Source organism: Talaromyces proteolyticus, assembly GCF_021365285.1.
Source record: "Talaromyces proteolyticus strain PMI_201 chromosome Unknown BGW36scaffold_9, whole genome shotgun sequence".
NCBI lineage: Eukaryota > Fungi > Ascomycota > Eurotiomycetes > Eurotiales > Trichocomaceae > Talaromyces > Talaromyces proteolyticus.
The window spans coordinates 1,624,572-1,642,971 of record NW_025764285.1 but is presented as its reverse complement, the minus strand read 5'-3'; the positions used below and the strand labels follow the sequence as shown (position 1 = coordinate 1,642,971).

The window sequence follows — 18,400 nt, the reverse complement described above, 5'->3', positions numbered from 1 at the left end:
GCCGTCATTCTTTGCATGTTCCCGCCTCCATGCTCGGACACCTCCACCTTTTTATCGGATATTCCCAGCATAGTGCATGACGCTATTGCTTCCAGTATCTAATAGCAGGTTCTGAATTGTCACTCCATCCAATCGCGGAAATTTATTACTACTATTTGGGTGGTCAGGCGTTTCGTTATAATTGTCTGACCTGTCCACGCATTGATGATTGGCCCGTGTCTGTTTCAAGAACAAAAAGAGACGGTAACTAAACCAGTCTATTCCGAATATAAAAAGTGAGACGGGCACCAAATATAACTGGATCAATGTTTTTTGAATCAATCAATTAACCAGCCCCTTTTTTTTCGTTTTAAATGTTACTGTTTATTATTAACAGATGAACTCTGTCTACACACCTACTCACACAACACTGCATCGTTTGTTGATTCCAGTATACGATACCAATCATGGCTGTTGACCCGTTAACAAGAGCTGACCGAAAAATGCTCCCACCAACACCCGTTAGCAAGTCCCTAGAAGGCCTGGAGATTGGAATCCCACCAATAAAATTTACAAATCCCTGGCTATCGAAACCGTTACCAAAACTTCCAGACCGAACGTCAAGTCTTTATAGTAGGGAGAGCCTCATCGACAGCTATATGAACCGACCTGCTACTAGTGACTCTCCTGCTAGTCACAAAAAAGCTACATCGGAGTCTCACCAAGAAGGACGTTTCTATAGGCGGCGAAATTCCTGCTCACGAAACTCCATGGCTCGTATCAATGGCCAGGCCAATCGGTGCTCACTGACCCTGAGGACCTTCCTATCGGAAGAGCAATATGGAATTGGCATGTACTTAGCTAGACCAGCTACAAGCAACCATTACTTTCGAGAAAAGAAATGGGAGATATTTCCAGAGCTTGCCCCGCAGTCTTCAGCCCAGAATCCACAAACAGTCACCAAGTCCCGAAAGCGTCGGGGGCTTAAACGGAAGAGAAGCCAAGCAAGATCGCATCACAAACCTAATTTTTCGAGTTCGGAGAATTTAAGCTTGAATCTGAGACCAATCGCCGATTACATGCAGCAGACACTCGCGAAGAAGACCTCGCAGTTACGGCTTAGAAAGAAAACGAGTCAGACTAGCACGCCAGCAACTGCACGGCCTTTGAACGGCTCTTCTTCTTCGGCTGATTCTGGGATATTGTCTGTTAGTCGAGACCGAAATAACGGTAACCCTGAGACGCAACATAGTATGCGGCGGCATATGCGAGAAATATCATTCTGGGGGACCCGTGTCGACTCTAGCGAGGAATCACTGCATTTGGATGAGAACGAATTGGCATGGAAAGGCGATAAAGAACATATCACCAGTCCTAGGTGGCGGTCTCCGCTCACAAAATTCCATTCACCGAGCTCCACAAAGCTGCACAGTCGAGAAACCCCAGCTATAGGGTGCTACGACAGCTCATCTTCAATAGAAACGCCACGATGCGGGGACAAAAAGCTACTATTATCTGACTCAAATCACTCCCAATCATCACTGGTCTCTTTACCTGAATATGCGAAGGCCCTCCAGCAGAAGACGAGTCATGTTTTTCTGGCCATCGAAGGCGTAAAGAATAAACTTACCGAAGCGCGAGCAGCTCGCCGCCGGGCACAACTGAAGAAACATATCCGCTTGATTGGCCCAATTGAAAACTATCCGTATGGTGCTCCTAATGAATGGCTGTAACACTTAGTATGCATGAATGCCATAACCTCAGTTCTTAATTACAACGAAGAAATGTTGGCTTTAAACCCCTAATTCCCATACTGCTTCGTTTCTGTCTACTTTCGCTTATCTTTTTTGTGACTTGTATGTGATAACCATGAGGCTAGTCACTAGTCATGCAAGGACCAAGTTTTAGTTCATCGCTGGCTTCACTCTATGTACCCTGCCCTTGTTATGCTGCTGCTTATCAGTTAGATCCCGTTCTTTCCGATAAGGGGTATTTGCAGAAATAGATATGTCTTTCGATCTCTCTATGGAGCATATAATAGAATACAGCCGGTATGAACCGTTGTTCGGGCCTGCTGTTTAAGGAATGGCTGGAGCAATGCCCCACATTACCAAAACTATGCATTGCCATTGGCCAGGCGCCATCTTATTGTTGGTAATACAGCTCCGTCCAATTAGCGGCGCCCATAAGATAAGCTAACCGCATGCAGAGCAAGCTACCCCGCAAACAACATCACCCCCGTCGTCATAATTGGGGCCTTGCATGACCCCCAAGCTGCTTCTCGCCCTGCCTCAACCTCCAGCCTTCCTCTTATCCCATCGCTGCACATATTGCAATTGGAGCTATCAACCGGCCTTTGAATCCGGGCCTTTTCTAGCTCGATCTGTGCGTGCTCTCTTGTCCTCGACTGTACTCCGATCCGCTTATCTTTCTTTGTTGATCGCCGCCGCAAACATGGGTGGAGAATCTCACCCCCGGGTTACCCCCAGCTCTTATCCGAAGCTGGTCGAGCGTCCCGTGGGCCAGCATATCAAAAACATCTACACCGAGAGGCTTCGTCAATTTGTTGATGACGGTCAGTATAAGAATGATGGTCTTAAAGGGTGTGTATTCTTTCTCTAAGCTTAATAATGCGTTATGTCAATGTTTGTGGAGGAATGCTGGATGTCTTGCATTTAAGAGGAACCCCCAATTGATCCTTTTTCAATAGGAAATATGAGAAGGCCGTCGTTTCAGACCAAGACCACGTCAAGCTGTTTGTCTACTCCCCACCAAACCTGTCGCGACCTACTTTCGAAGATGCCACATCGCACGAGTTCAAGCCGACCAGTGTCGGCACAGCTTTCGGGCCAAGTTGGTCTACACATTGGTTCAGGATTCACCTCACAGTACCTCAAGATTTGTTAAAGCAGGAGGGTCTTGAGTTTCACTGGGATGCAGGTAATGAAGGCTTGGTCTGGACTGAAAAGGGCCATCCATTACAAGGTTTGACTGGGGGTGAGCGTACCGAATGGGTTATCCCAGAGGCCTTCCGTGATGGCAAAGAACATGTGTTCTATATTGAAATGGCGTGTAACGGAATGTTCGGTAATGCCAATGGCGACTCAATACAGCCCCCAGATCCAAATAAATATTTCACTCTTTCGAAAGCTCAAATTGTCAATGTCAACTTGGACGCCAGGGCGCTAGGGTATGACTTCTGGATCATCGGGGGTAAGTTTAAATGAACTGTACTCAAAAGCTATTTACTAATTGTTGGAAAGATGCCGCCAGAGAATTCCCGCAGGACTCTTGGGAACAGCACGAAGCGCTCACCGTTGCTAACTCCATTATTGATGCTTTCATCGCGGGCGGTGGAAGTCAGGAATCTATTAAAAAGGGACGCCAAATTGCACACAAATACCTAGGCGACAAAATCGACTCTCATAAGGTCTACGATACAGGTTCTGAGGCGATCGTGTACGCCATCGGCCATTGCCATATTGACACCTGTTGGTTATGGCCATTCGCGGAAACGAAGCGCAAAGTCGCAAGATCTTGGTCAAATCAGTGTGACCTCATGGACCGTTACCCCGAGCATCGTTTTACATGTTCTCAAGCCCAGCAGTATAAGTGGCTTGAACAGTATTACCCATCTGTTTTCGATCGCGTCAAATCCTATGTCAAGAAGGGGCGTTTTCACCCTATCGGTGGAAGTTGGGTGGAACATGATACTAATCTCCCCAGCGGCGAGTCCCTTGTGAGACAATTTTTGTATGGGCAGCGCCTCTTTGAGAGTCGCTTTGGCGAAAGATGCCGCACATTTTGGCTGCCTGATACATTCGGATACTCTTCTCAACTGCCTCAACTATGCAGACTAGCGGGTATGGAACGGTTTTTCACCCAGAAATTAAGTTGGAACAACATCAATAATTTCCCCCATACCACTTTCAACTGGGTCTCTCTTGATGGCAGTCAGGTGCTGTGCCACATGACTCCTGCTGAGACCTATACTGCTTCCGCTCATTTTGGAGATGTCAAGCGTAGTGTCTCACAGCATAAATCCATGGACCAAGATAAGACTTCGCTTTTGGTCTTTGGTAAGGGAGATGGTGGCGGTGGCCCTACTTTTGAGCATTTGGAGAAACTACGAAGATGCCGTGGTTTGTCTGATAAGATCGGCCTGCTTCCTCGCGTGAAGATGAACACTTCTGTCGATGAATTCTTCGATCAACTCCAGGAAAAAGTTGCCAACGGCTCCACGGAATTTGTCACTTGGTATGGTGAACTTTACTTCGAGTTGCACCGTGGTACCTATACCACCCAAGCCAATAACAAGAGAAACAACCGAAAGGCCGAATTCTTGCTACGTGAGATTGAATATCTGGCGACTCTAGCCACTGTCAACGGCAAAGATGACAAGTATAAGTATCCTACAAAGGGTCTTGATACAATGTGGGAATCAGTCCTTCTCTGTCAGTTCCACGACTGTCTGCCTGGTAGTTGTATCGAAATGTGTTACGACGATACCGACGAAATCTACGCCGAAGTTTTCTCTACAGGCTATAAGCTTAAGAAGGAAGCTCTCCAAACCCTTGGATTTGGTGACAACCAGCCTAAGAAAGAACTCGTGGCCATCAACACGATGCCGTGGCCTCGCTCAGAGATTGTCAAGATTCCTGATGTGTCATCAAGTTCAAATTCTTCAAGCTATGCTCTTGTGAGCGGCGACACTGGTGTCATTAATGCACAGATTCTTAACGCTTCACAAACTCCATCTGTTTCTGTCAAAGAAGTTAGGGAAGGAGTATTCCGCCTGTCTAACAGCAACCTACGTCTCGACGTTCAGGATGGTGTGATAATCTCCTTGCATGATATTGAAGCTGACCGAGAAGTCATTTCTCGAGGTGGAAAGGCTGGTCAACTTGTTATCTTCGATGACAAGCCTTTGTACTGGCAAGCTTGGGACGTCGAAGTTTTCCACCTTGACTCGCGTAGAGAACTCCAGTCTGGGAAAACCTCCATTGTTGAGGACTCATCGCATCGTGTCAGTGTTGTTACAAACACTCCAATCAGTGACAAGAGTTGGGTCAAGACAACCATCAGTCTGTCTGCCAGCGTACATGGCGAGCCATCTTATGTTGAGCTAGACAGCGAAGTTGAATGGCACGAGGACAAGAAGTTCCTTAAAGTAGAATTCCCTGTGGATGTTCACAATACCGAGGCTTCCTATGAAACTCAATATGGCATCGTTCGCCGTCCAACGCATTATAATACAAGGTAAGCTATTCCTAGCCCTTCCTCCCCCCTCCGGAAATCTTTACGGTATACTAAAATACAGTAGTTGGGACATGGCCAAGTTCGAAGTTTGCAGCCACAAATGGGCGGATTTGTCCGAGAATGGATACGGAGTGTCGATTCTGAACGATAGTAAATATGGCTTTGCCACTGTGGGCAACCTCATGCGCCTATCTCTTCTCAGAGCCCCTAAGGCTCCTGATGGACACGCCGACATGGGTCGTCATCGCATCCGTTACGCAATTCTTCCCCACTCCGGCCCTCTCGACTATCGCACCGTCCGAGCTGGATACAATTTCAATGCTCCTTTGACTTTGACCTCCGCCAGCAGCAATGCCCTCAGTAACGTGTTCACCTCCGTGCGCCTAACCGGCTCGAAGTCTTTGATCTTGGACGCCGTCAAACGAGGTGAAGATGACGAAGACATCTCTCGTGGCGATTTTGCCAAACGAAGCGGCCAAAGCGTCATCTTGCGTATTTACGAGTCGCTGGGTGGCAAGAGCCGTGGCACCATTCATACAACTTTGCCGGTTAAGAAGGTTTGGAAGACGAATGTGCTGGAAGATAATGAAGCTGAGTTGCAGATTCTGTCTGTTGATCAACAGGGTGGCAATGGCAATTTCAGCGTCAACATCGAGTTAAGGCCGTTCGAGGTTGCTACATATAGGCTGCAGCTGTAGGCATTTCTTATTGTATCAGCACCGATAATGGCGATGCCTGCACCAATGCTTGGAGGGGAAGCACTGTAAAAGAGCAAATGAATTATGTTTATTATTGTTAGCTTTACCCTCAGTCATGGGCCCCTTGCACAATTCAAACATCGCTTGCTATTTAGTTCAGCATGAGGCAATGGCAGCTGTTGATTACTACGCAATAATACTATAGTAGACACCTATGAATGTTATTGTCAAACTAGATTGAGACAGCCCAATCGCGCATTGAATCAAACCGCCTAGTCATTCTTTAGCTCGCAATTGTTCGATATCATTTCCATTCACCCCAACCTCTATCAACCATGTGTTCTAGCGGGAAACCTTGAGATTTTCTTGAGATCTCCAAGATGCCCCGGTGCCCCAATCGCAGCTTGTGTTTGTAATACATTAATTCACGCAGAGTAACTTAAGACTTCGTAGGAACCAGTTACCAATCCGTTAATGAAGATTCTTACCGGTCAAATTTTAGCACCAAAAGAACATGGTGTAATTGGAAAATTGGGACACCCAGATCAAAACGGAGGTTAGGTCCCCAGCGCTTTAGCGGATTATTAATCGATTTCACATTGAACTAGATTTCCCCCTCCTGCAGATCTGCACTGCTGAAAACACTTTACTCTCTCTCTCGTTTTCTAGTTTGGTGGAGGGTTTGACCTTTTCTTACCCTAATCCAATAATGTAGCGATTTAGATCTAGTGGGCGCTAAACCTCGAGGACGCAGCGCAACGCATCTTCCTTGGTGAGGCGGAGCCCAATCAACACAAGTCCAGCATCTCTAAGGCCTAGCGCTGTATCGTGCCGAAGAATAACAATCCTAAGTGATATTCAAGGAAGCATGCAAGAAGGACTGCAGTACAGGTTGGTCCACAACTTAGATTTGCAATGCGCACGGTGTTATACAACCTAAATAGACACGTCATAATATGCATGTTGTGTTGGCGTTCTACAATTGTCTTTTTCCTTGCTCGGGCTTCCATGGGCATGTGGCTCTTCTTATCCACGAAGACGATATGTCCATGCCGTCTTCGAATTCTTGTCTCACATTGATCACGACGCCACGGTTGTAAACTAAGAGCATAAAAGGACGTGGCTCAATGGCAAAACCAGATACCAGTATATCAGTTGAAACGTGTAACAGACAATATTTCTTTTTCTACAGTAGAAAAGACTACCTTAGACTATACGCGGAGCGTAGAAACGAGGTCTGTATGGATATGCAATTGGATTTCTCAGCTCCACATACTGCAACGGAGAGATTCATACTTGGCCAAGTAGGGATTCACAACCCCCGCCTCATACCCCCGTGTTTTGGTCTTCCAGCCGGTATCACGCCCTGAGTTCACACACAAATCCTACTTACTGCTACTAGCATCGGTCTTGTTAGAGATATATGCCATGCAACAGCGCTCTTCGTCCGCAGCGGACTTCGGAACACAACATGGAAGTATTGGGTAGCAACGTGTGCAAAGGGCTATCTGTGTAACCCTATATCTCTACCACAAAAAAGTACATCCAATACCACCAAATATATCGAGTTCCAGTTGTTTGCCTGACCTCTTTCACTTTGGACGAGGTCCATTTCGAAGTCGTGGGAATTTCCCACGACTTCGTCTCACGGGATGTCGGTTAAGAAGTTCACAAAGTCGGCGATGTATCCCCAAAGAGATGACACCGTAGCCATCGCCATCGAGGCTCTCGCGTGGAGTTTTGGTTTTAGTTCTCAAGGTCCAAAAGCCAGGCGGGGCCGCTGGATCGTTTGGATGTATCGATGTGGGAGTTATGGAGATAGGAAGTTAAGGATGATTAGGTTCAGCAGAATGAGGATAGAGCTATGGATATCAGGTTGATGTCGGTATCAGATGAGGTGGTTAAGGAAAAATCAAGACGAGAAACCCCTCCTGAGGTTCCCATGCCCCTTCCGCACATCTCTGTGACATGAGTTAGTGTGACTAGTGTTTCTAATTTTGTAGACAAACAGAGATGGCGGAGGGGAAAGACGGTAAAATTGTTGGATTGGTTCAGAGCTCTATATTTGGGTGGAAATTGGGCCAATTATAAGGAGCTTCGTGTTGGTCCTAGATCTCAAAGCTACGTTAAATACTAGGCTTCTCTCACTGATTTTGATGGAGTAATCATTTAACAATTGTTTGAATCCTACTGAATACTTCTTGACAGGATTACCATGTAGCGTAATCCAAGAAGAATTTACCGCACAGACAGTTCGTCACCCCCGGTCCAGGCCATCCACTAGGCCACACACGGGTTATCTGGATTTCGTACAGCATCAACCTCTAGTATGACGCAAGTATTATTAGTTCATTGCCCCAAGACAGGTGAAATTTTGATCTACTTCGTGGTCACGTACTAAAGTAACAAAGTCAAAAATAGCGCGCATTATCCAGTCAGCGCCGATACTTTGGGTAGGTGAAGGCAACTTATATCTTGACAAGTAGAATCCCCAAAAATTGATATTTGCAAATGCACGGTAGCTGGCTGAAGTGCGGTGATCCTTGCAATATGGCGCTACCCGAACATGTCAAGCTGTAACAAAAAGAAAATGACACAGATGAACAGGTAATGATCGATGCAGTTATGTACGTCGATTTGAAAAGATTGGATCGAGAATCTGATGTAGAGTTATGAATGGTCTGAAGGCTCCTGTATAATCTGCATTGACATCGGAATCGCGGGTTGCTTAACATTTGTTCTATACAATATATTAACCTTGCGATCTACCTAGGTATGTCCCACCAGTAGAAGATATAAAGGCCAATCTTGTTCTTCCTCTACACCAAACTTATTATTTCCACCATCGTGTGAACAATTTCCTTTGCCTTTTGATATTTTGCTTACTTTTACTCTTCTCGTCCGTTCTTCTTTTCGCCTCAATTGAATATGTCTTTCGAACCTGTGGACAGTGACACCGTCGGGCGACAGGGGTATCGGTATAGTCGAGCCTATGAGCGCATCCTACCCAGTCGACTAAGTCATGAATGTGAAACTGGAAACAAAAGATGGCTCCGATATCCCGCTTTACAACAAGACCCTCAAGCTACGCGATGGTGGTGAAGTAGACCATCTAAATATCGAACGTCAAGATGGGACTCTTGCGGACGAGTTCGATTACACAAAGGAAGACTATTGGCTTTTCCACGGTCACTTGAACGAAGCCAGCATTAGAATCGCAATTGGGGGAGACAGCAGTCGTGGTGAACTCCAGCCCTAACTGGAAAAATATTGTCCAAACAGATGAAGAGTCTCTCAAGGTACAGAGCAGACGTGGTAAGTGGTTTGATCTTAGTTATGAATTTGGAAAGCATGGGGCCATCGCTTTCTCGCCGTCCGATGTCCCAAAATGGATAACCCAGCCATTTCTGCCATGGTGACCTGAAGGTATGGTGGTCTGCACTGGTTAGGCCTGTTTGCGAAAACTAGAGCAGAAATACCAATAATTTTGTGGCCCTGAGAACGGCCAATCGCCTGCTTCCAAAGTATGCAGCTCGCGCACTAAAAAAATACCCTGACTACCTGACCTGGTATTCAGAGCATGGTGCAGTCAACTTGACGGATGTTTTCATCACCCATTTTCTAAAACAGCTCTTCGGAAGCGCGGGAAATTCAGGAAAGCTATATGATCAGGTCGTTACCGACAACCGGATAATAAAGCCGGTGCAAAACGCTTTGAATATGCCGAATCGAGGATGCGACAACTTCCCGCCGATTGTCCCTTATACAAGTATACATGGAATTCCAACGGAGATACCTGGATAAAAATCAACTTGCATTTTTACCGAACCTATTCAACGAATCCACACGATCCTGGGGCCCCCATTGACCATAGATGGACGGGTTGGTTCAATTTTCAAGCAACCTTAAAGCAATTTATTCCCCAACTATAAGCTCGCTTTAAGCGTCTTGTGATGCGGAGAAGCCGGAAGCCTTTAAAGTATGAGTAGTGCTGCCAGTACAGGATAAGTAGTTATTGGATAGAGAAATTCTAAGAAGAAATTGTAAAGACTAATTTCAGCTTTAATATAATAAAATTTTTAAATTAATTATAACTGTTTTAGATAATATTTAGTTAATTAATCTATAAGATTATGATCTATAAGTATTATTAAAGGACTTCAAATATATCTACTTTTATCTTAAAATTTAATAATAGCTATGAATTTTCTAAAAATACCTAATTAATAAAGGCAAAGGTATACTTAGCATACGTTGTGCTGGTGAGTATGGCGCGAAAAACGGTATCCCGCCAACTTACTCCTGCTCACTTGCTTACTTCCACTGCCGTTTTAAAAATATTCCTAGTTATGCCCATATTTCTCAGAAATCTCACGGATACCGACGCCAAGGGACAAAGAATTTGCAAGCAAGGCGACTGCCACAGCCTCAAATCCGAATTCAGGCTGTTTCGCGACAGCACAGCCTGCGGCAACGAGCTCCGCGCCCTCAGCGATCCAGGCTAGGGCTGCTGCAATAAAATGCCACTCTGCTTTATCCTTTTCATTCTCGCGTAGTTCATCTCCCGCGATTACCATGCGTAGAATGGAGATAATGGTGGTGCAGACCGTCCCTCCGACAGCGTTACCTAAGGTCATTTGGTCGTGCTCGAGGCCTCCTGAGGACGCAGCTCGGGCTACCATGCAAGTTGCAAGCCATGCGGTTTCAACAACTTCAGTTCCATATACCTGTCGTAAAATCTTGTTAGTTTCATGAATTTCACAACGAACTTTGGGAGAAGGTGGGGAGTAACTTACAAAACAATGTTCGTCCTTCATCCGGTGTTCCGTCCAGGGCCGCTCCCACGGAGGTACTCTGGCCCCCAGTTTCAAGAGAAGAGTAATCAAGTCTAGTAGATTCACACCCTTGATGTCAAATGTCGCTGCTGCTTCGAAGGAGTCTAGGGCGGCTGCAGTGGCTTCGACATAAGCTGCTCCATCCGCAGCGACTACAACAAGCAGTCCGCCAAAGAGGGATATGTCCTCACCAGAAACAGCCCGTGATACCTGGCCAGATTCAAGAGCATGTAAATCCCATAACTGCTTGGTCAACGAGCGTAGGTCTGGAGGGGAGTTGTTAGTTATAGCCTTACTCAGCAGCGTCATCGGAATGGCCACTACAAAGGCAATAACCCCGGCAAAAGATAATGTTTCCCCAGTCAACCCGTGCCATAGATCCGTGAGGACGGGAATAATAAGCTCCTTATCCATCCAGCTTTTAACTGTGCTAATCAATTCCCTGACAGCCTTGAGTATTGCGTGCACGACATCTTTCGCGACCTTCATAATACCCGCGAGGAGATCACTGCCGATCTTACCAAAGACTTCGGCCGCCGTTATGTCACCAGCCGACCACTTAGACACGTCGGTGAAAATGTTTTCCAAGGTGCTCTTGACATCCTTGAGAAGCTTTTGGACGAGATCGTATGCTTCCTGGATGATGTTATAGTCTGGTTTCTGAGCTACATCACTGTCAAAGGTCGCGTGGCTCAATGACGAAGATCCAGCCATGGTGTTGGCGCCTTGCAATAGTAGATCAAAGCCATAGTGATATGCCACACTGTGTTGGACGTCACTGGCGCGTTGATTGGGTTTTCCAGGTGCGTTATTAGCGGATATAGCATCTGGTGTTGTCCGATGGTCGATGCTGCTAATGATTTTATCGCAAAATTGGTCAACCACACGATCCAGACCATCCACTTTCCCCGCCGCCCAGTCAAAGCCAGAGTCCATCCAGGCCTTGACGCTACGAGTGGTGATTTTGATTTGGTCCCAGTCCAAGGCTAACTCGATAAAGGCTTGAAATGCGTCCCATGCCACATGGGCTATTTTGATAACAAAGTCTGCTGCTGCGAGGGCCCGAGAAGCAGAGTCGATGAGAAATTCGAACGGTTGTTCCGCCCAATGTACAATCATTTTCCATGGCCCGTCGGGTACTGAACGTGAGGTGGTCAGTAATGCGGTTGAATTTTTCGTTTACCGACCGTTTAGCTACAGTCATAGGAATGGTACTTACCAGCATCCTCAACTACCTTCAGAACGGCCTTAAGACCATTAAGACCTTTATTGATTAAACCTTTTAGCGCATCCCACAATGACCAGAGGCTCCAGAACTGTGGTTGTTTGTCAGGGACTTGCACCGGGGAAGTTGAAGCCTTTGACGATGGTCCTGAGGCAAAGTTGTGATATGACTTCATGGCGTTCGAAATACTCTTTGCCGCCTCATCTGCCTGCTCTCGCGTAAGATTCGGGGCCATACCTGTATTGAGCAGATCCTGCCCTGTTTTAATGCCGGAGAGCTTCGAAACAACCTTGGCAGCAGGGTCGAACCAGCCAGTTGAGATGGGAATCCGGCCGCCTCCTTTGGGTAGGAGGGCAGCTACTTGGATTTGCTGGCAGGTGATTTCATCACTAGGGATAATCAAGTTTAAAACTCCGTTCCCATTGACTGTATGCAACGACGGCCTCGGTCCGAGCATCGCCGCCTTTCCATTGGAATACACATGGATCACACCAGTAGCGATAAGTTCCAGCTGGCAACCAACTACCGTCGAAGGGTCAGATGGATTCTTGGCTTCGAAGCGGGTAACATATCCAGTTACAGGAGTGGCTTTATCAGGTGCGTCGACATGATAGGGGTGTGGAGTCCAGAAGCGAGTTCCGAGGTCCTGCTGCCAGACAGCAAGGTGGCCCTTGTCATCCATCGTCATTAACGTTTGAATTATAGACATTTGCTCTGTGTATTCCCAAAGGAGACCAGATACGGTTTTGCCTGCCCCGTCTGGCAAAAATTGAACCATTTGCCCATCGCTGAATTGGGTGTGTTTCGTATTATAGTAGTATGCACCTTCAGCTTTATTGGTATACCAAATGCTTATATCATCCTCATGCTGGGCGACATGGAGGGAAGTGATGGCCGAGGATACTGCCACCGTAGCTGCTGGGTCCGCGTCAGAATAGCAATACTGATCATCGAGGTAAAGGGAAATCTCCTCGCCCGCCACTACTAGGGCAGTACAGGCTGAGTCCTCGTTGACATAGGTGCTCAGACACTCCGCTCCTGCTTTTCATTTTAGTATACCACCGCTGTGCTTATTTCTCCACCTGAAGAGAAATAGGAAAACTTACGATCATGGACTGGGAAGTCCACGGAGAACTCGTGAACGCCCCCTACAATATCGTTGCGGAACTGAACGTATCTCTTCCCATCCTGATGGCCTTTGTAAAGTGCAAAGGCACCGGGGCCATAGTTGGTCACACCAACACTTACGGCTATCACATCTGTCACGTTACCGTGGAGACCCCAGTTATTATCCGGCGACAAAGTATTGTTATCCACGTCCGCTTTGATTGGTCTCAAAAGCACTTCGTCCGAATACCCAGGACGAGGAGTAGTATAAAAGACGGCTGGGACGCCGTCATTATCTTGGATTTCGCTCTGGAAAGTGATAGTCAGTGTCTTTTTTTTTTCTCAGTAAGAGCCATGATATTATACCAAAAACAGCCTCTTCACGGTGGATACTCGACCATGGAAGATTTTGTCGTTTGGAAGTTTCCAAAGCTCCTCCGGAGTTATCCCATTGAAGAGATGAATTCCATTCTCAGATCCTGAGTACTTGGTCGAGAACAGAAATGAGGTCTGGCTCTTATACTGTCGCAGTTCAAAATCGATAATGGACCCAGATAGGCCGAAAAAGGCGGTCGCATCATAGGTGGCCCTCTGTCCGGTCTTGGGGTCAGTCAACACTACAAAGATGGTATTTTTCTCGCCCTGGCAGAGGACAGCAGGGTGGAGCGATCCATCACGGAAGGAAAGAAATTTACCACCGGGCTTGATGGGAGATGCTGCCCGGTAGGTGGTCATGAATTCGCTATCGTGGAGTACGGTCGCCATGATTCAAAAGCAAAGCAATAAGTGGGTTTTTTTTTCCGACGAGATTGATGATAGGAAGGGTATTATCCCGGGATCGAACAGCACCATCGTCGGCCTTTTAATATCTGTTCTTTTCTATAGACCAACAACGGAAATGAATTCATGTGCATTAGGGATTCCATTGTATGCGTGCGTACGGGCTCAGAAAGATGCAGTTCCTAGTTGATACGGCGGCTGGCTGAAGTGTGCACCCGTCCCACGCTCTTCAATCCTTCCTCTTCCTCCTCATCCAGGCTGAAAATCGTAGCTAGCCACAATTTGAAACTACCCACGAGGATACAGTCATAATCCCGTCTTTTGTTGTGGCTTACCAGGGTTGGAGACCATTGCCACACCTCAGTAGCGAGTTCGCCGCGTATGCCAGGATCCCCTCGTATCTCATGGTCGCATTGGCGCGCATCTTTTTCCAAAGGAATAACTGGGGGGAGGAAGAATGCATAGCCAATGGGAATACGATCATCGCCGTACGACTGGAATGACAGCGCCTGGTTCACGTTCTGGCGGGCTAAGGCACGCAGCTATAAGCATGACTCGTGAACCCACGCTCTCGAGGTTAATGGTTCACGGCTGATGGTTGATGCTAATCCAGGGTTGAACTTGGCACAGGCGAGATCCTCGCGCATGCTCGGGAACTCTGCAACGGCAGGTATGCCCGACGGCGCACATTCCCCCCTTTTTTTTACCGAGATCCTTCCAGAATCTGCACATTGGTTGGTTCACGCATGGCTTGTCACCAAACAGGGCGTTGCTGGATATCTACCTCCAGCTCGCGTTGGACTGCGCGTACAACTGCAGAATATGCATGTGGCTGAAAGCAGCGCATACAGATGCCAAACCATGTGAAAGGAGCCGTACTTCCTCTAGTTGAGCTTATGTATGCGTCAGAAGTGGCTGGCGGAAAGAGCAGCTAGTCCGATGGGTGCAACGAGATGATGAATCTTCAGCTCAGCCTACGAGTTGACGCCAAGGCCATCCGGATTGGTTTTCGGAACAACCTGAAATCAAGTATAAATTTCTCTGGAGTTTCCAGTGTACAACAATTATCACTCGGCTTCTCAGGGGCTTTGAGTTTGCAGAAAAACTGAAATTCACTCTATTTATAATCGAGACATGAGTATCCGAACTAAGGGCTCGCTGGCAGGATGGGACCAGATGTTGGTCTTGGACCTGACGCTCATGAATCAAATCCACAACTTCTGGTGGCCAAAAGAACATGGCCGAAAAGGAATCATCTGGACCTACAACAACAAGAACAATGACGTTCAAATAACAGGGCAACAGAAGGAACCTGGCACCTTCTTGCGTGTTGACCGGATCAACGACAGCTGCTTTTGGTACGCAGTCAAGTTGACTAGTGGCACAGTCCAAAAGGGAAATCAAAAGGTCCCGATCAAGGAGTGGCACATCCAATTCCCAGTCAACCTTGGTCAGTTGTGGTGGAACCTTAGTAGTGGCATGAAGTAATTACTGATCTATTTTTGTAGAGAACTATCAACTTCCCAACTCTGACTACAACGACCCGGAGGGATTAATTCACTGGGGGGCCAGTATCAAATTCGTTCGTCCCCGCGACTCTTGGGACAAGAGAATGCCGAAATTTGAGGCAGGTCAGACGCAGTCTCCTAGTGAAAGCGAAGTTACGCAAAGGCTGGGCCTTAACTCTCTCAATATTGCCTTCTGGTTCTGGCCTACTTACGACCACTCTCCGGAGAATGCAGGAGGACTAGGTGTGATCTTGCGTTTGGTACCCTCGGACAAAGGTATTGTACATGATATCTCATATGACCCCCATTCTGAAAACTGGAATACTCGTCTAACGCGCAGTAGTCTCTCAGGAAAGATATCATTTTGGACCTACCAGCTTCGACTTGCAGCTCATTTACGATAATGGAGGTGGTCTACATATTCCAGCCATGGTCCAGAACCGCAAGGGCCCTGGCACCTGGCCTGCACTCGACGGCGACAGTTTGAAAGAGAATTCCGGCAAGCTCGGCATCTCAGCCGACCTGTTCTGGAATCAATGGTTCCTCAAGAACTACAGCTACTTCGTCTTCGACACACAGATCTGGCCCGTTGTTCCCGATAGCTATCGTATTGGGTACAACCCAAACCACCCCTACGTGGAAAATAAGTCTTTCGTGGATCATTATTATGAATTCATTCCAAATGAAATGCATCATAACGGAATAAATGAATCCGATAAAACTGTTTGGACGAGCGGTACTAGTTCGGCTGATTTGCCGGGTGGGGACCGATATATCAGTATGTACATTCATCCAAGGGGTGTTTACAAAGCATAGTATAAACCAGGGAGGCTTACGCACTACATTAGGTCAAAGAACCTGGGTCGATTTCGGAGACATCCCTGAGGAGGGGATCAGTCTCCAGGGACAAATAAATGCCAGGCTAGATGACAGCGGGAACTGGCAAGTTTGGTACTGGGGAGCCAGTTTTCAAGTCAAGGAAATGCGTACCAACGACGGCAGCGTCGATGTTGAGATTGGACAGATTGGGTGGCTTGGCTTCAACAATAACAGCTCCCCTGATTGGGCTAGGAGATTATATTCTACCATGGGTGATACTGTGACGCGGACGATTAAGGCGAAGCTAGGAGATCTCGTTGGTCTGAAGAATGCGCATCAATTCTGGGTACCAGGGTATGCAAACTTCATCGCACAGGATCCGAAGTTCCTCAACACAAGGGATCTGGTGGTAGATATGTTTATGAACGGGTAAGTCCATATGATACTAGGTCTTTGATTTGCAGAACCACTAACATGATCATGTTGATATAGCGTCCCTAAGTAACTCTTCTGTCGAGCCTAAGGTGCCGGACTATGTAGTTATATACTGTGATTAGTTATCGCTAGCATGCCAGTTCCCCACAATCGTTTATATCTAAAAACCTCTGCTCAATGCACCCTGGTTGCATGCTGCGACTGCCCTGGTGCATGGCTTTGAAATCTATGAGATGTTTCTGCGACGTCTAGTAGCAACCCTAACCTTAACCCTAACCCTGTACTTGGAATGGTCATGTTGCAGAAACAGGGAGTGACCTGGGTGAAGAAGAGTGAGTGATAACCTTTCAACAGTAAAAGAGTCTTTTATACAAGTAAGATTGTATGGTTATAGCATAGATAAGTGAAGGCACGACTTCGAGGATTGAATTTAGAACCAAGTTAAAATTTGATAGATTTAATGGATTATATTCTTTCAAGGCCATATACCCTCTAGGACGAAAACTAAATAATAAATTCCCTCCAGACCGTTTTATCACAATATCAGCAAACGCCAAACCATATCAACCAGACTACCAATGCTTGAACGCAACAAATATATTCAATAAACTCTGGTCTTCGAACAGTCGGATAGACGAAATGATAAATCAATCACGCCCATAACTAATCTTCAGCCTCTTCGCGGCGGGTTTGCTAGAGCCATTCCCATCAAGGTCTGCATCATCCTCGTCCTTAGCCACAGGAGTCGACACCGACGAATTTTTCTTCTTGTTCTTTGATGAGCCGCTTTTTTGTCCGTCTGCCTTAGCACCTCCACCTGCACCGGTATTAGAAGTGGAGGAGGGACCGCCGTGGGAGGATGTTGGGGTTGGCGCATGTGAAGGGGTTGTTTGTGCTGAAGAGGGGGTCGGAGAATCCTAAAATAAATGAGCATATTTTCCAGGAAAAAAAGGATGCAGAGGTGACAGGAAAAAGCAGAAAAATTAAATAATCAACATACCCGCATGAATGAGGCCGAACTTCGACTGAAAACGCGATCTGTGTCCAACACCGCTGCTTTTCTTCGTGCTGTGCCAGCTCCTCCTGCACCTGAAATCGAGAGACTACCGGCCCCTCCAAGTCCCGTTGTACCACTTGACCCTTTAATATAATTGTCGAAACCTTTGATAATGTTGCCAGCGCTAGTCTCTTCGAGGTAATTTTGTTCGAATCGGAAAATCTGGTCTTCTAATTGTGCCTATTGGTTTTGAATCAGCACATATCCCTTTCCTATGATCAAGTCTGGTCGAATTTTCATACCATGCTTTTATCCATCAGACGTTTTTTCTGCAAAGTGTCACGTAACTCGCGTCGCAGCTTCTCGTAATAGGGCAGGCCGCGATTTTCAGTATTTGAAGCGCCAGTCGCAGCCGCGCCGGGGTTGGAGCCTGGGGTTTTGTTGTTATTGCTTGATGACATAGCGGATTGCGATGTCTGGGAATTTGATGCGGTGGAATTTGAGTTCGCAGCTGTGGCGTTATTGTTATTTGCGGTGGTCGGACTGGCGTTTGCAGCAACCTTCTCTGATGTTGATGCGGCGGGCGCGGTGCCTGGAGCGGTATCGGCCATGTTGTTTGATCGAATCGGCCTTCAAGTTTTTCTGCTGAATGAATAAGATGAAACAGCCAGAGGCGAATTCGAAGATTGGTAGGAGGCAAGAGCGACAGAAATGATCATTAATGATGACTATCGACTATCCGCGGAGGGATGTTCAGA

At 46.8% G+C, this 18,400-nt stretch overlaps 5 protein-coding genes across 5 annotated transcripts; 3 read left to right on the top strand and 2 right to left on the bottom strand.

Moving 5' to 3' along the window:
* Nucleotides 1-361: 361 nt before the first annotated feature.
* Nucleotides 362-1,712, top strand: BGW36DRAFT_454680 (uncharacterized protein; the record flags this gene model as incomplete). Its single annotated transcript, XM_046221903.1, has 1 exon — nt 362-1,712. The coding sequence occupies exon 1, from the start codon at nt 447-449 to the stop codon at nt 1,710-1,712; it is 1,266 nt and encodes a 421-aa protein (XP_046069792.1). The 5' UTR covers nt 362-446.
* Nucleotides 1,713-2,259: 547 nt separating this feature from the next.
* Nucleotides 2,260-6,271, top strand: BGW36DRAFT_324498 (alpha-mannosidase). Its single transcript, XM_046212704.1, has 4 exons — nt 2,260-2,582; nt 2,690-3,192; nt 3,243-5,238; nt 5,303-6,271. The coding sequence occupies exons 1-4, from the start codon at nt 2,434-2,436 to the stop codon at nt 5,934-5,936; spliced, it is 3,282 nt and encodes a 1,093-aa protein (XP_046069791.1). The 5' UTR covers nt 2,260-2,433; the 3' UTR covers nt 5,937-6,271.
* A 4,008-nt stretch (nt 6,272-10,279) lies between these two features.
* Nucleotides 10,280-13,868, bottom strand: BGW36DRAFT_430145 (uncharacterized protein; the record flags this gene model as incomplete). The annotated part of the gene is made up of 5 exons (XM_046220799.1): nt 10,280-10,663; nt 10,733-11,910; nt 11,991-13,034; nt 13,103-13,412; nt 13,470-13,868. The coding sequence occupies 5 exons, from the start codon at nt 13,866-13,868 to the stop codon at nt 10,280-10,282; spliced, it is 3,315 nt and encodes a 1,104-aa protein (XP_046069790.1).
* Nucleotides 13,869-15,017: 1,149 nt separating this feature from the next.
* On the top strand, nt 15,018-16,715 carry BGW36DRAFT_430143 (uncharacterized protein; the record flags this gene model as incomplete). The annotated part of the gene is made up of 5 exons (XM_046220798.1): nt 15,018-15,333; nt 15,392-15,667; nt 15,735-16,169; nt 16,240-16,639; nt 16,703-16,715. The coding sequence occupies 5 exons, from the start codon at nt 15,018-15,020 to the stop codon at nt 16,713-16,715; spliced, it is 1,440 nt and encodes a 479-aa protein (XP_046069789.1).
* A 377-nt stretch (nt 16,716-17,092) lies between these two features.
* BGW36DRAFT_384416 (histone acetyltransferase subunit NuA4-domain-containing protein) lies at nt 17,093-18,366 on the bottom strand. The gene is made up of 3 exons (XM_046216785.1): nt 17,945-18,366; nt 17,646-17,882; nt 17,093-17,562 (listed from the first exon to the last, which is right to left on the bottom strand). The coding sequence occupies exons 1-3, from the start codon at nt 18,251-18,253 to the stop codon at nt 17,293-17,295; spliced, it is 816 nt and encodes a 271-aa protein (XP_046069788.1). The 5' UTR covers nt 18,254-18,366; the 3' UTR covers nt 17,093-17,292.
* Nucleotides 18,367-18,400: the final 34 nt, after the last annotated feature.